General features: G+C 42.6%; 1 protein-coding gene across 9 annotated transcripts in view; it reads right to left on the bottom strand.

The window, feature by feature from the left end:
• The window catches only part of PLEKHA6 (pleckstrin homology domain containing A6), a 687077-nt gene that overhangs the window by 54445 nt on the left and 616718 nt on the right, over positions 1-15914 (bottom strand). For 6 of the 9 annotated variants that reach the window (XM_078644649.1, XM_078644650.1, XM_078644656.1 and 3 more), the window contains 6 exons: positions 12156-12224; positions 10382-10462; positions 9795-9944; positions 8909-9004; positions 7745-7856; positions 4047-4186 (listed from right to left, as the gene is read on the bottom strand). In XM_078644649.1, coding sequence (XP_078500775.1) covers positions 4047-4186; positions 7745-7856; positions 8909-9004; positions 9795-9944; positions 10382-10462; positions 12156-12224 — 648 coding nt within the window. Of the gene's footprint in view, positions 1-4046; positions 4187-7744; positions 7857-8908; positions 9005-9794; positions 9945-10381; positions 10463-12155; positions 12225-13436; positions 13518-15914 lie in introns of all 9 variants that reach the window. The other 3 variants (XM_078644647.1, XM_078644654.1, XM_078644651.1) reach the window with 1 other exon arrangement.

Genomic DNA, 15914 nt, shown 5'->3' with positions numbered 1-15914 from the left:
GGCATTATTACTTAACGATGCATATTGCCAACAAATGAGTACTTGGATCCCGGTTTTTCTGGAAGATAATATAGGATCGACCGCAATTGATACGGTATGGGATGCCCTGAAGGCTGGTATTAGGGATGAAACTATGCAATTTTCATTTAAATTCAATAAAATAGAAAAACAAAAAATGGCACTGTTGGAACTTGATCTGCGTAGAGCAGAAGAAGAATTAATTAAGGCAGTACATGAAGGAAGGCCGACTAATAATGAGATGAACAAGGTGGTAATTGCTAAAAACTACATCTGAGATTTTAGTCAAGAAGGCAGTTGCTAAAGCAAGCATCAATAGGGAAAAATCTTATGAGCTTAATGAAAAAGTGGGACACCAAATAGCCGTGAGAACTCGCGAAGATACGTCATTTGCAGTTATTAAGGAAATCAGGGATCCAGAGTTGGGGCTAAGATCCGAACCGGCGGAAATGAAATCACCCTTAGAAAGGTTCTATAGGGATCTATATCACGCAGACGATGAGGAAACCGGAGATCCTAAAGCGTACCTAGATTTATTTACCCCCGAACAATTGGGAACAGAAGACCAGGAATTCTTGGATGGGCCAATTACTTGGGAGGAAATATTACTAGCAATTAAGGGCCTGGCAAAGGGAAAAGCAGCAGGCATGGTTTGGATTCCCACCGAATTTTACATAAAATTCGTCCCACAACTTAATCTTATTTTAACATCACTCTTTCAACATATCTTTCAGGGGGGAATCCGCCTAGGTCCTGGTCATCAGCCAAAATAATCATATTTCCTAAAAAACATAAAGATCCTAAAGAAATGAGCTCTTATCGCCCAATCACTTAATGGAGATTCGAAAATTTATTCTAAAATATTGGCAGCACGGTTGGCCCCTATTATTCACAAAATAGTTTCGGTACGACAGCACGGGTTCATCCCAGGCCGATCTACAATTGACCACATTCAAAGAGCTATATCCCTCTTTGATTACACGGGTGTGACAGGAGACCCTATGGCGCTTATACTGCTGGACGCAGAGAAAACGTTTGATAGGGTCTCCTGGAAATACCTGTGGGCAGCCATGACCAAATGTGGGATTGGCGAAATATTTATAACCGCAATTAAACGGCTATATGTCAAACCGAATGCCCGTGTTTTGATCAATGGGGCTCTTTCGGAAAGCTTTGTTATTACCAGGGGCACTAGACAGGGGTGTCCCTGCTCCCCCCTCCTGTTCTCCATCTATATTGATGCATTTTTACAAAGACTGGAAACAAATGTTTTAATCCCCCCAATTAAAATACGAGATCTGTTACAGGGGACCCTAATAACGCTATAACACAGATTGAAAAAGAAGCTTTTGATTTTGGGTGCGTGTCTGGATATAAATTGAATTCTAGTAAAACCCAGATAGTTTTGAACGATAAAATAGTGATGAACGATCCTAGGATATGTGCTAGGGCGATATATTTAGGGGTCAGCATTAGTGCAAAGATAGAAAATATCGTAGATGACAACATCAATCCCCTTATGCACCGCACCAAACAAGAACTACTTCGTCTACATAATTTGCATTTATCCATTGGGGGTAGAACTAATGTAGTGAAAATGTTATTCTTTCCAAAGTTTCTTTATTTTTTTCGAGCTATCTGCTTAGACTTTCCCCCACTGATCTTTAAAAACATAGATACTATGTTTTTACGCTTTGTTTGGGCATGTAATAGACCTCGCCGGGCACTTAGATGGATTACCTTACCCAGAGATAGAGGTGGATGGTCACTACCCAATTTTAAACTGTATTATTGGGCTACAGTCTTAAAATACAGCTCTAATCTGCTAATGGTCAATTCGGTGGGGTGTAGGGTACCTACTCCACAAGAACTTATCTTGGGTGACGGAAGTGCTGGCTGTCTGTGGCGCCACATTAACGATGACTATTTTAAAAAAGTGAAATTTAAGACAATTTCTAGCGTTCTTAAAGTTTGGGGCAATGTTAAAAAATTAGTCGGTTTAGGTCGCTATTCCTGTTATACCCACGTTTCACAGAATACGGACCTTCCGGATATATTCCATGATGTATGTACGAAGAGGTGGGTGGATTTAGGAGTCACACATCTTGGATGTTTTTTCTCTATTAATGGACTTAAAACATTCGACGAATTGAAAGCAGAGTTTGATTTGTTGAATAGGGACTTTTTTAAATTTCTTTAGGTGCGGGACTTTCTATTTAAAAAAGTAGGCGTTCGCATCAAATTCCAACCTAGTCAAATTATCGATAAACTCAGATTAGCTAAAACTCAGAGAATTGGAGAGATATATGAAGGATTGAATATATCACTACCCGACGATATGGATAAACAGGGGATGGTATGGCAGTCTAGGTTGGGGATCTTACCTCAGGTGTCCCGCAATGCTTATGATATGTCACTGACATGTTTAATGTCTATGAAACTCCAGGCACAATTTTTTAAAACATTCTTTTCACTTTACTACACACCTGGAAAAATTGCTAATTGGGGGACTGGGAAAGGGACAACCTGTCCATGATGTGCACTACCCGTTGCGGATCTAACTCATATGTTCGCCTCGTGCCCTGTTTTGGTTAAAGTACTAGCGGAAGTCTCTGATTTTCTGTCACACATTACCCAGTATAGGGTCAAAATTACCAACGAAGAGGTGTTGTTGGGTTTAACAAATACCACCCGACCACCCGAATTACACGGGCTGATTTTTGTAGCCATGGCTGTATTTAGGCTGTGTGTCGCATCAGCATGGATAGATCCGCAACCTCCCTCATTTTTTGAATGGAGAACTCGGCTGCTTGCGACCTGTAGTTTGGAGGTCGCAATTTATAGAAACAAAGGGAGGGTTAAGCAGAATAGGGGTATGCAGATTTGGGCCCCATTACTATCATGGATTGAGGGTGTATGATTATGGAAGTAATATATCGGGGAAACTTGTCGTAAATCTGTTATCATGGTATTCTTGCGATGTGTTCTTTTTCTTTTGTATATATTGTTTATATTTAACACAGTTTTTGTTGTAACGAAATAAAAGAATGCTGGGTTCCTGTTCTCCTGGGGTTGGGGGGGGGGGGTGGGGGGGATGTGTATTAAATTTGAAACTCAAATAAAAATTGTTTTAAAAAAAAGAGAAATAACAAAATGCCGTTTTGTCTCATTTCTTACAACAGACGCCGGAGGGGCTATCTGGCAACAACCCAATGGGCGCCACCTGATTAATATCAATCACCTTGCTATATTTAATATTGGAGTGCCTTACAGCATTTTGGTGTTCAAGGCAAGCACATTTACCTTGTAGCAACATCCCTGTTCAAAAGATGTGGGCACTAGTCACTGTGCCTACCTGGGAACACCCAAGTGACACCAGCTATGTGACCCATAACTAGACTGGGACTGTAAAACCACTCGGTTTACAATAATGGCCTCACGCAGCACAGGACACTGTAGTAGTGTGTCCCTAGGGAGCAGGAACCCCACAACTGATGGAGCAGCACAGGACGCTAGTGCAGTGTCCATGGGGAGCTGAAGCACCATCTATCTTGGGAGCTGGAGCCGCCTAGTGTGCTGGAGTAGCTTTTCCCCAGGAATTCATTGACAAATTCTTCAGCAAATGCCAAAGTCAAACAAAATTCTCAACCCATTTTTTGCTGAAATGGGCCCGTCCTTATCATTAACAACATATTAAAATGAACAACTCAGTGAAAAAACAAAATTAAGATGCATCTGTATGTGGCAAATTCACTTACGCCATAGCCCAACGTTGGCGGGTAATCCAGTGGTTATTGGGATTGACTACTTGCCAAAAAGTGCTTCAACGCCTCGTGAGAGGTAGTAAGTACAACATACATCCAATGGCGTTATGGCTCTTAAGCGTTATACAAATGGCAATATAACACAATACAAACCAATTTTGTACATACATTTGGAGCCAACTCTACTCTCATTACCATATTCTGGATGCCACTTAGTAGGAATTACAGCAAACATTTACTCCTCTGCTGGGTAACCAGACTCACCTCGTTGGCCATCTGCTTGGTGGGTGACCCCTGGGACCCAGAAATGAGGGAAAAAGGGCTCAAGGGGCTGGTGAGGCTCGCAGAGCTCAAAGGGCTGGCAGGACTGTTCGAACTGTAGGTACCCGAAGGGGCACATGGCACTATTAGACAAGAAGACAAAGACCCTAATTAGAAAAACAAATTAAAAATATTTTGCTTTATACCAGATGTATCAACAATAGAAGGAATTAAAGACCCCCTACACTGTAAGATATTCATACACATTTAAAATGTGTAATATGATAAAATGATTCCAAGCTGCTTACAAAAATGTGAGACATTTTATTGGGGTCCCCGGACTGTCAGTAGAAACAGCGACGTATCCTAAGGGTGCATGGGTTAATACTGGTGTCACAGGACCGCCAATAGTATTACTCTCAGATTTGAGAACCATAATATTCATTCAAATGTCTTACACTGAGTTCCTATGCCATAAAGTATTAGGGGAATTCAGTTGCTCCCATTATTCTAGTTTGACCCTTTATCCTATGTGAGTAGTACATTTGTCAGCCGACACTTGCTCTAGGAGAAGGGATCAAAAAAACTCAGATACATGATAGAGACAACACATCGCAATAACCTGAACGGAGAGTTATTACCAATGTTTTCCTGTAGAGCAGTATTATGATGATTACCAACACCTTTGGGACAAGTCAGTTAACTACAATGCATGTAACCAGATCCCAGGCAGAGGTGTAATGTAAAACTGCAATGTATCCAGTAGTATATAATCTGTTTGCTCATTCAACTAGTGTTTCGGGGTGCAAAGTTGAACAGCTCAGTGAGTTTGAGACCCTACTGCTGGGTTGCCAGCACAGGGCCAACACCCAATTAGACATGGGGTGCTCCCCAAGTCAAAGATTGGGGTGCCATGGCCAGATCCTAGAGTTTAATTGTTTGTTTAAGGGGAGCTTCCAGTGTTTTTGTTGCAGGCAGGCAACAGTTCAGAATGACGCATGTCTCCCAAGCATTTAAATGTGTTCACGAAGAGAGAGAAACTGCTTGGGGGAAGGGTGGGGTGTGATTGGGGAGAGAACTGCGAGAGCACCCACTTTGGCCATCCCTTAAGGGAATGAAAATGTAGGAGCCGTTATCATAAAATGGCCTTGTGGGCTTAACGTTGTTCTGGATGTGAGGGCACCCACTGGGCTAGCAGGCTCAGCAATCCACCGGACTCGCATGCTTTCCCAGTTCCAACTGGGAGCAGTGGTTTAGGGAGAACCATGACTCTAAAGAACAATATCTCTTGTAGCGAATATATGGAAATTCATACTAGCAGGGAAGCATTTGACACTAATATTATTGTTATGTATCAGAATATTAACATGTAACGATTTCGAAAAACGAAAATATATATATATATTCTTTGAAGTGTGCAAACCCCCACAGAAGTCTGTTGAAGTACAAGTTCATGATGCGAGACAGTTAGTATTTATGCTACCCTCTTTGGGCATGGATTCCTGATACTTAGCGATTACAAAGCATTGCTCTACTTGAAGTTCCTTCAATCGCGAGAGAGGATATTCGTGGTCTTATCTGTTTTTGCAGATTTTGTATGGTAGGATTCGTAGGCCACTCCAGAAGAACTGGTCAAGGTGGTTCTATATGTTAGGAGTCAAACTGGTCCTGCCACAGAGCCTCAGTTTCCAGGTGACAGCCAGAAACTCAGGAAGAAGAGGCAGCGTGGTTTTCAATATTTTCAGCAGAAACATATTTCAACAATACATGGGAAGGAGATCCTCATCCCTATCCCATCCACCAGCTAACTTGAGTCATGGGGCAGCAAGCCCAAAGCAAAGGACGATCTGGCTATCACATCCATGAGCGTGTGATGTAGTTGTGCACACAGTGTCCTAGAGGATACCCACCACCTTCCATAGAGTGCAGAGATCTACTAAAAAAGAAGAACAAACAAACAACTCATTTCAAAAGGTGGGTCCTACCCTACCAGGCACAACAGGGTTTTAAAAAAATCACAGATTGCTGAGAAACCACAGGCTGCCCCAAGAAAATGGGTCTTGGTTGAAGTTAGAAACAAAGGTCGAGGTAGCCTCCAATTAAGTCAACTCTAAAGCAATCGCATAGACACAGATTAGCATTATATAAAATCAAAATTGGAAGCATTTTGAAAATATTGAATGTTTTTATACAGTTTGCTTACTTAAGAAGCAGAAACGAGTTTTAAGACTAAGCATGTCTACTATGAGGACACAGTGTGCGTCCATTTATTGTTCTAATGCTTGCTCGATGCTGCAATCCGGCAATTGGGTTCATCAAGTGGAATTTCATTTTGTCTGGCTATGTAAAAGTAGCTGTGCTTTAAGTACCTCATTGAAAGTTACAGTCATTTCTACTTATAACTCAAAATGTCACTTGTTTTACATTTCGCTCCAAAACCCATCTCACCCCTGAAAATGATTCTACTCTCGGAAGCATGGTCAGTCTATGGGACCAAAAGAAATTACCACATTAACCTTATGCCGATCACCCTCTAATGGTTGTTAATGGAACAAGGGCTGCCTGCATCACCCATAAAGCCCTGCACACCACCACTCACCGTTACCTGGAGGACAAACTCAAGCTATCTGGTGGCCCCAGACCATTGCGGAATGTCGAAGCAATGATTCTTGAACACCCATCCTTTAAAAAAGAACAACTGATGGCACAGTCCTTTTGGGAAGCACAACCAGAATCTCGAATGCACTACCTCCAAATCTTCTCACTACTACTTTGTTAACGACTTTTAAAAGTGACCTGAAAGCCATTCTCTTTCAATTGTACTTTAGCTAAAACACTGCAAGCAACTCTTTGCACTGACCGACTATAATACCTCCACCTTTTTACCGCTGTATACTATCTCAACCTTTTTCAGCCACATGTACCTTTGTACTGTCTGTATACCTCCTCAACATTTTTACGGCTTTTGTACATTCTGTTTTATGTAATAATTTATTTTGTTATAATTGAAATCCTTTCTAATTATATATAGTTGTATTATCTATCTTAAACAATCCATTAATTACATGTTTCCCCTAGCACCTTTGGGTAATGTCCGACCTATTTAAATATGCATAAATAAATAAAAACCCTGAGGTTATAGAGTCTGTGTCTACACCGTGATATTGACAGCCCTACAAGTTCAGCGGATTCAGTGCAGATCTTAGGAAAGATTTGCGACCAATGCCCACACAGCTGAAGCGAAGGAAAGAGGAGCTCCTTGCCATATTGAGGTTAGTGCATGCTGCAGTACAACCAGCAGTACACATGATGTTTTGATCAAAAACAGAATTGACAAGATTAGAATCCATACTGCTGAGGGGCACCGGACAATGCCTCCTCTGCCTGGCTACATAGAAAGGAGGCACACACTGTTTTCCAGAAGGCCAGAGCAGCAAGTGCAAATCTTACCAACCCGAAGTACAGAGTCTACCACTGCTCTGGTTTTATTAAAGACAGATGCTGGGATTCATTCACAAGGATCAGGATGTGGCAGAGCACATTTCTAGACCCTTACTGAGTCTTCCGGGATACAATGATGTGCATTGCATTTCCTCTCCATACCTAAACCAGAAAGGTTCTTTGATTATCTGAACAGGTAAGCCCAGTTCTGGCTCTCAGCCGCACTGGACAGGTGATGTTGTTGGAATAAGCAAACATACCCCTGTGCTTGGCTGTGTCTGTTCCACGTGAAGGGTTGTTTTTCCGGAGCCCCTCCATCACATCTTGGATCCGCCAGATTTCCTTCTGGAGCTGCCCATTCAAGACTTCATTCTAATGGGGAAGGAGAAAACAGATCAACACAGAATATGGAAAAAAGTGTCAGGAGATGTGGAAGCAACCAACTGCAAATTAAGACAATGACACACCGACACAACGCTACAGCAATGACCAGCATTCACCCAGGGAACAGCTACAACAATCATCAGTATTCCTCAATGCAGAACTAAAACAGTGACCACCACTCACCAAAAGATAGAGATAAGAATGACCAGCACCGATCCCAAGGCACAACTAAGGGCCTGATTTAGAGTTTGGAGGACAGAGTAAAGTCCATCAGTGCAATTGACTAAATTACTACACTGCTCTGATGGACATCACTTCTGCCAAATAGGAAGAGGTTGTCCGCCCCCCACTGCCCCCAAACATCTCTTAACTTTGTAAGGACCCACAGTCTCAGCGGTTCCTGTCAAAGTTCTAAGAATTTCACAGATGGTTCTGTCAAACATGACGAATGGCCGCCAAACTTAAACAAAGTTTTACTTTTTTCAAAAGCAAATTGGGGTTTGTTTCTTGAAGAGAGTAAAGTGAGGTTTCTTCCGTGTGGTGTGGGGGTAATTTTTTTTTTTTTTACTTTTCCGCAGCGTGTGGTTTTATCTGGTGGTGGTGGATTCTAAAAAAAAAAAAAAAGCCCCCATCTGGCTGCCAACTCAAAATTGAGCAAACGTTGGAAAACTAACTTCTGACATCGGAGAAGTATCTAGGTGAAAGAGCTAGAGGAGGCTCAGTCATCGACATATTGTCGGTCTACTCACCTCTACATCGGGCAGGTGGGCGGACTGAGTCTGGTGGACAGGGTACTCCGTTGCAGTTGCGATAAGAGTGCCATCTCTGACCACCTTTAAATCAGCCCCTAAATCAATCATCAGCACTCACCCTTGGCGTGGAGAGCTAAGATAACAAACCACGAGGGAGAGCTAAAACAGTGACAATCCCCCACCCAGGAAGAAGAGAATTATGGTAATAACCAGCACTCATAATGCAGATTAGCTACAACCATGACCAGTACTCATCCCTGCAGGCCACTGGAGCAAGCAGCAACTTACCTGGATGTCTAAGTTCAGTTGCTCCCAGAGATCGTCATGCAGGGTGCAGACTTCATTTTCCAGGGTCTCGTACTCCAGGGTGCTCTTCGATAATGCCTGCAAGAGAGGGACAGTGAATTTTCTCTTCTGCTCTTTACCACTCGGGAAAACAAAAAAGACCACAATCATGAGTTCTATATTTGTGCATCGTTTCAGTCTCTTTAATGCCACTATGGAATACCTTTACCGGGAGATGTTACCAACTCGGTCAAAGACCGGAGAGTCGAGTGCGCAAAGACTTTCAGTTGAAAGGATGTGCGCTAAAAGCGCGGCTCATGTGTGTGATGACAGCTGGCTAGGGGAGTAAGCGTTTGAAGGATATGGGAAACAGAATTTAGTGGAGTGAATGCACAAAGGAACACAATCACAGCTAATAGGTGAAAGCCACTAGTTCACATCTTACAGAAAAGAAGCATAATAGTTATGGTGGTGCACAAAAAAGTCTCCTTTTTAAATATAATTATATCACATAATTCCCTATAGTGGACCTATGCACAATACTAATATTTACTACAGGGAAAAGAGCAAAACTGAAGTATTGTCTCATCCTGGGCTCTCCTGCCCTGTACATTTAATGAGGACCCTCCGCCATCCTCCAGGTTCCCTGTTGAGGTTCCTGACAGAGTCGACCCAGGTACTGTGCCAGCATGGTAAGGGTCCCATTTGTGTTCCTTTTTCACTTCCCCTGAATGAGTACTCTTACAACCTATCCACTGGTTCACTTCAATCTAGTGGAGAGCACACTTCACCCTAGTGTTCTCTCCTACACAGGCCATATTGGGGTTCTCTCCTGTACAGTGAGTGTACCATCCCGCCATAGTTAGACACCTACGCAGTGCGGCCTTACCGTTGTCGCCTGGGACAGCTCCACCCGAATGTTGATCAGCTGGTTCTGCAGTGACTCTTTCTTGTGCAGGAACTTCTCAGGATAAGCTGGTTGACTTCCAAACATCTCCAGCTCCTGATGAGTGGCCATTAAAGCACTTTCTAAGCTCTCCTGGGAAGGTAGAAAGGATTATCATTAACTATTAAAGTGGAGGATGGCCTGATGGACAGGAGAGAAACTTAAGTACTAGACTCTCCAGCACAAGGTGCAGTGCAGTGGACCCTCTGAAGAGCACCAATTTATTTAAAAAAAGATATTTGGCTAATAGAGCTGAGCTACAAGTAAACATGTGATAGGACTACTGTTGAAAGGCAGGTAGGTGAAGGAGATACAGCTTGGTGTCAGGCAACACCGGAGATACTTCCTCTCACGCAGCCTTTCCAGCCCTTGAAAGATGAGCCTCACATATGTTGGACTCTAATCTGGCTCTACTGCCTTCTAGAGGCAATCCTACTTGCATGCAAAAACCTACACCCCAGGTACTTTTGTCTTCCCCCTTTTGAACACCAGGCAGTGCTTCTATGCTTGCAAAGCACTCGCATGCTTACCTTCTCAGCGCGGAGTTGCTGGACCAGCCTATCTTGCTCCCGGACCACTTTGTGCTGCTCACAGAGCTTTCCCAGCAATTTCTGTCCAAACAAAGCAAGCACTAATTATATGAGACCTTTGATGTTTGAAAGTTATCAAACAGAAGAGGCAGCCATACACGAGACGACACTTCGGAGCACGTTTTTCTTGATATGCAACAGACCACACAGTTGGTAGAGTACTTGCACCTCCCTGGTGACCTATTGATTTCATTATGAACTAATGCAACAAATGTGTTTTCTTATAGGGCTGGGGAAAGGCCTTGTTGTAGGATATCAAGCTTTCCCATAGCATAGGCCATCTAATCCCATACTTTTCCTTATCTTTTGGTACCTGTAGTTGTATCTATGGGATGGAAAATGCAAAACTCTAAGTATTAGAATAAGAATGTTTTCTTTGCAGATAACAGGGATGTGGTTAAGTAGAATATCTCACTGCTGTGAAAGGGTTGCAATAAGACGTGCTCACCAGGTAAATTTCATCCATGGTGAACTATCTCTTAGAGGCACTGAGTTCCACCAATTGCCATAGAATGGCCCACAAGCCAGCAACATTTGTCCGGCATGGTATGGTTTGTGGGCTATTATCTGCAGATGAATGGAAGAGGTGAATGCCCTAGATTTTACTCCGGAGTGTGCAGATGGGAATCATAATGCACGCCTTGATTCCGCTTTCTGCAGGACATGTATGCCATTTCATAATCGGAAGGGAAGATCTACATACACCTGAAATTGGACAATTTAAAATCTCTACTGAAAAAAAGCAGGCACCAAAACTCATCCTTCAAAGTGTAGCTGATTTCAGAATGCTTAACTGAGTCAGAACACCGATAGTATGCCCTCGATTCTACCCACTTTGGAGCACGGCACAAAGGTAGTTCAGTGTACGAAATATAGGGGACACAAATGGGTGGGGGTGTTTTCAGTGTGCAGTATGCATAAACATAAAAAAGAATGCTCAATGCCTATACTGTAAGCAGAATATGTAATCACAGTCTCTCAAAAAGGTACATAAATATATTAGCAGTAGCTCTAATTCCTTTGGTATTTAATGTAATTTAATGTATGTGATTCAGAACGCCGGGAGTTAGGTACTACAAAATTCACGTTTCATGGGCTGTGCTGCACTTCTCATGCCAGTGCTGTAGATTGAGCGGCAGCAAAAGGCAAGACCTGTAAGTCTATGTCAGAAAGCAGCTTGAATCCCACTTGAAGCTGGCACTATCAGTCTTTGTAACTGATAAGCTCAAGTCAATGGAAGAACCCCTGAGTCACATTCAGTGCAAAAACTAATAAAGCGTTTTCTCAGACAGTATAATTTTAATGCACATCTAAGGATCAGCTGAGAATATGCGTGTATGTGAAGCGTGTGTTCTGTCAATGCGATGCCAGGGTGTAATAGTGCCCACACCCGAGAATAAGACTGTTATTTTCTTTCTTTTTCTTTTCTATTAACTTTTGCATTTTTTAACCTTTACAATAAAGATTTCTTACTAACCTAAATCATTCTGTGCAGATGTTGGCCCTGGACACATTGTTCTTTTCTTAGGGTCATGCTCCCTGCATCCGCCACACATCCAAATGAACACAAGGTGAGCAGAAAGTACTGACTGGTCAAGTACACTCTGGGCACACACTTTTTGTTAAGCTGGCACAATCTCAGGACCATACCCTACACCAGCAGACAGCATCCGGCCATGAAAAGATGGCGTGGGCATGCAGGAAGTACACTTACATCAGTCTCATCCCCATTCCTCTTGTAGGCCTGCAGAGCTTCTCGGTATGGATCTGGATATGGAGAAACCTAGAAATGAAGAAGCACACAATACTGAGCCATGTTATGACTGTTGAGGGGGCTGGCTCGACACCAGCTCCAACTCCAGCAGCAGCTGTTCTAGGTTCTATGGTGGGGTTGAACTCTAGTGCTACTCATTATCTTACAAGACTGAGACAGACACACCATCAAAAGACTCATCTGGCTGAATGCCCATGGAAAAGGAACATGGGGACATGAAGGAGATCATGGACATGTTACAAAATATTAAGAGAGCTGATGGACATGTTATTAAAATGAGGGGGTTAATGAAACAGCCAAATTCAACAAAGGAAACCCTTTTTTTTTTTTTACAATTCATGGTTCTGCATAAATGCTAATTATGCATTAGCATACGCTAAGGAGTTTCATTGTATTTTTATCTTGCTCATTTCCAAAATGCATTCAACCGTAAGACTATAAACTACAGGATATGTTTGGGTCAAGCCTCACCAACATCTGTGGACGACATGTGGGTCAGAACACTATTTCTACTCAACACATATGCTACGGCACTCATAGAAAGGTTGGGTGGTTTATCTGTCAACTATGGAACTTACAGACAGGCCAAAAACTTTTCAAGAATGAAACTTCTTGGGAAGGATGAGTTTAATGTAAAGCAGAATCAGGAAAGTGACAGTGCCAAATCCTACTGATCCTTAAGCGACGCTTGGATGTCAGGAAGTCCCCCCAATAGGCCAATCTGCATCCAAGCACATGAACACAGAGAAAAATATCTCCGCTCTCGAAGAGGAACAGAAACAAGGGCCACAAAATACATGAAATGTGCTTTGTTTAGTTATTACTTTTAATGTCTCTGACCCGATGGGAAAAGGTTTTAGGTCTTTGGAAAGAGCCATTTAAGTTTAGCCAGTGGCTCCATCACAAATAGGAATATTTTGTAATGCATTGAGGTTTTTTATTCATAGGGTGTTACATAGAAATGACACTTTTAGCATGGATTACACAGATTTATGTAGAATGTTATCAATCAATTCTTCAACTGATGAACATACAATGAGATGCTGCTGAGCTTATGGCTCAAAGAGATGGTTGGCAAATAGAAGTTTGTCAAATATGGTAGGTGCTGGATGAAGGCACAGTTGGAGTAGGCAGAGGGAGAGTGGATGCTAATGGTTTTTGACATGCATAAGCAACTAGGACGGGATATAGCATGGCCAAGTCCTGCTGGCCACCGCTTACTTGCATGAAGAGCTGAGCCCTAGGGGATGAGTTTTCCACCATTCTGTTGACCATACTGATCAGGGTTTCACTCTCATTCATCTGTGACAAACAAAGGAAGAAATTCAGCCAGTGAAGAGAGAGCATGCAAGAGTGTGTACCGGGTTGTACCAAAGGGACAGGGATCTAGAGGTGATAACAAAAGGACACGTCGGACCATACCAGAAAACAACCCGACTGATGCCAGGAAAAGAAAGCTCCGATACATTTCCAGAGCTGATCTACACAAATCTTTGGTCGTGAATCTTGCAGCAAATAACATCTTAAAAAAGCAATCCCAATGAGTGTTCAGTCACAGTTCTGTATGCACATGCCATTCTTGCAATTCAAGGTACCTTTTAAACAACATGCAACTTTACAACAACCACAGTCAAAATGAATAATGAATGAAGGTAAAACCAAGAGATATTAATGGGCACCAGCTCTAAAGAGCCCAGCCAACAAGACAGCAAGGTATCAAAAATTCTCCCGATTGCTCCACGTGCCATTCTTCCTCAGATTGATTACATTAACGAGTGAGGAAAAACATTATAATCCAGAAATCTCTATGAAACAAGTATACTTATGACCAGGGTTAATAAATCAAAGCTTCGATTGGCTGGTGAGTGGCCCAAAAGAAGAAAGATTATCAATGAGAGACTGGTGTGCAAACTCCAGACAAGGACCCCTGATTGACAATGAAAAACAAATGCCCATGCATCTTCTCAAAGATTACGATCTATAAGTACTGCAGGACATCTAGCTGCAGAAAGGTTTAAAACATGCTCAGTGATGCACCACGGCTTGTTCTCTTCACTCCTCCAATTAGGCTTCCCTTTTTGTGACTGGCATACGTTTTTTTACTTTCTGGTGGTGCTGCTCCATTCTTCCAATTTCTTCCCTTAATCAAAGTGGTCCACGGTCTATCCCCATCCACTCCCCCATCCAGGTGTCTTCTATCTGTCATCAAACCAGCATCCTATTTTGATGGGGTGATGGGGTGTCCCATTTATCTAATGAAAAATCTTCCATTATGAGTGCACGACTCACCAATATAAAAAAAAGTAATTTGTCTGTAATTACAGTCCAAGGAAGCCAGGAGATAAAAGTAGTTATTGCAACTATCTAGCAGTGTGCAAAACAGAATTCCATTTTAGGTAGATTTCAAAAAGCAGGCTGTGTGAATCATTTTCGGTTGAAGCAGAACCTACACCAGAAACAGTAATAGTGCAGAGAATTCAAGTTTGGAGGTGAATTATCTCTCACAATAGTTTTGAAACTTGGATAGTATTAGCTTCAGATGCTGCGAGTATTCCTGCCATTTAATGGTTTGGTGGTTGTGGATGACTATCATGTACATATCTGTTAATCCCCGTAAGGGAACAGGCTTTTTGCAAGTTTAGACCCACTTTTTGCCCCTATTTTAACCACTAGGTACTGGTGTAATGGATCTGAAATGTCCTGAGCCCTGCTAGAAAAGGGCAAGTGTGCTGGCCCTTAAAGTGGTGTAGCTTTAATTGGCATGTTCCATATTGGCATAGCTTACCTTAGTCCCTAGCATGTGGTACCAAGGGTACCTAGGGCATATAAGTTGAGGTGTCTCTATTGGGCTGCAGCACTAGTTGTGCCACCACGAGTACGACAAGGTAAAACATGGCTCCCAGTCTGCCACTGTAGACTGGAAGGGTAGTTTAAAACTGCCAACACAACTTTGTCATTTGAAGTAATGGCAGAGGCCAAGCTTCTCGTTTTAACACATGTAAGTCACCCCTAAGATAGGCGGCCAATGAAGCCCTAAGGCAGGGTGCTGTATGTTAAAAAGTGGAACATGTACTTTTAAATATTGAAGCAGTAAAAACCCTAAATTGTCATTTTTACTGTGGAAAGGCTAGTAGCCCCATTGACAAGCACAGTGCTACATGCTGACATCTCAGCCTGCATACTTCTGAATGGGAATAGTAAAGTTAGCACTGTAAGGTATCAAAATAATCAGTGCATAAACTCCAATTTCATATTGAAATTGAATTAATGTTACTGGTGGGCAAAGTGTAACTTTGGACAACTAAAGTGACAACTGCTAAAATCTTCAGTGTCCATTTACTGTTGTACATGGGGCCTGTCCTGCAGACAGCTTTCTGCCCTCCTGGGGAGACGTACTAATGACCCCAATGACAGGAGAAAATAGGGGCCTGCCAAGGAGAGAGGCATTGCTTCCGTTCTGCAGGAAGCCACACAGGTGTTGGCCCAAAAGGCGTACTTCAAAGGGGAAGCCTCCTTTGAAGGGAAAATGGAAAACATTTGGGTGAGGGGCTGCTCTGTTGTTGAGGTAGAAAGGCTGGTACCAGGGACAGAGAAGGAGAGGTCAGTTGTCAAACTGGTTTTTCAGGCGGATGTAGCCCCCTTGGTATCCACACCTCTGGGTTGTGATAGGGAGCTCTGAATGCCAAGAGAGGGGTTCTT

The sequence above is a fragment of the Lissotriton helveticus genome, chromosome 5_1, assembly GCF_964261635.1.
Source record: "Lissotriton helveticus chromosome 5_1, aLisHel1.1, whole genome shotgun sequence".
NCBI classification, from domain to species: Eukaryota; Metazoa; Chordata; class Amphibia; order Caudata; family Salamandridae; genus Lissotriton; species Lissotriton helveticus.
This window is presented reverse-complemented; position numbering and strand designations above follow the sequence as displayed.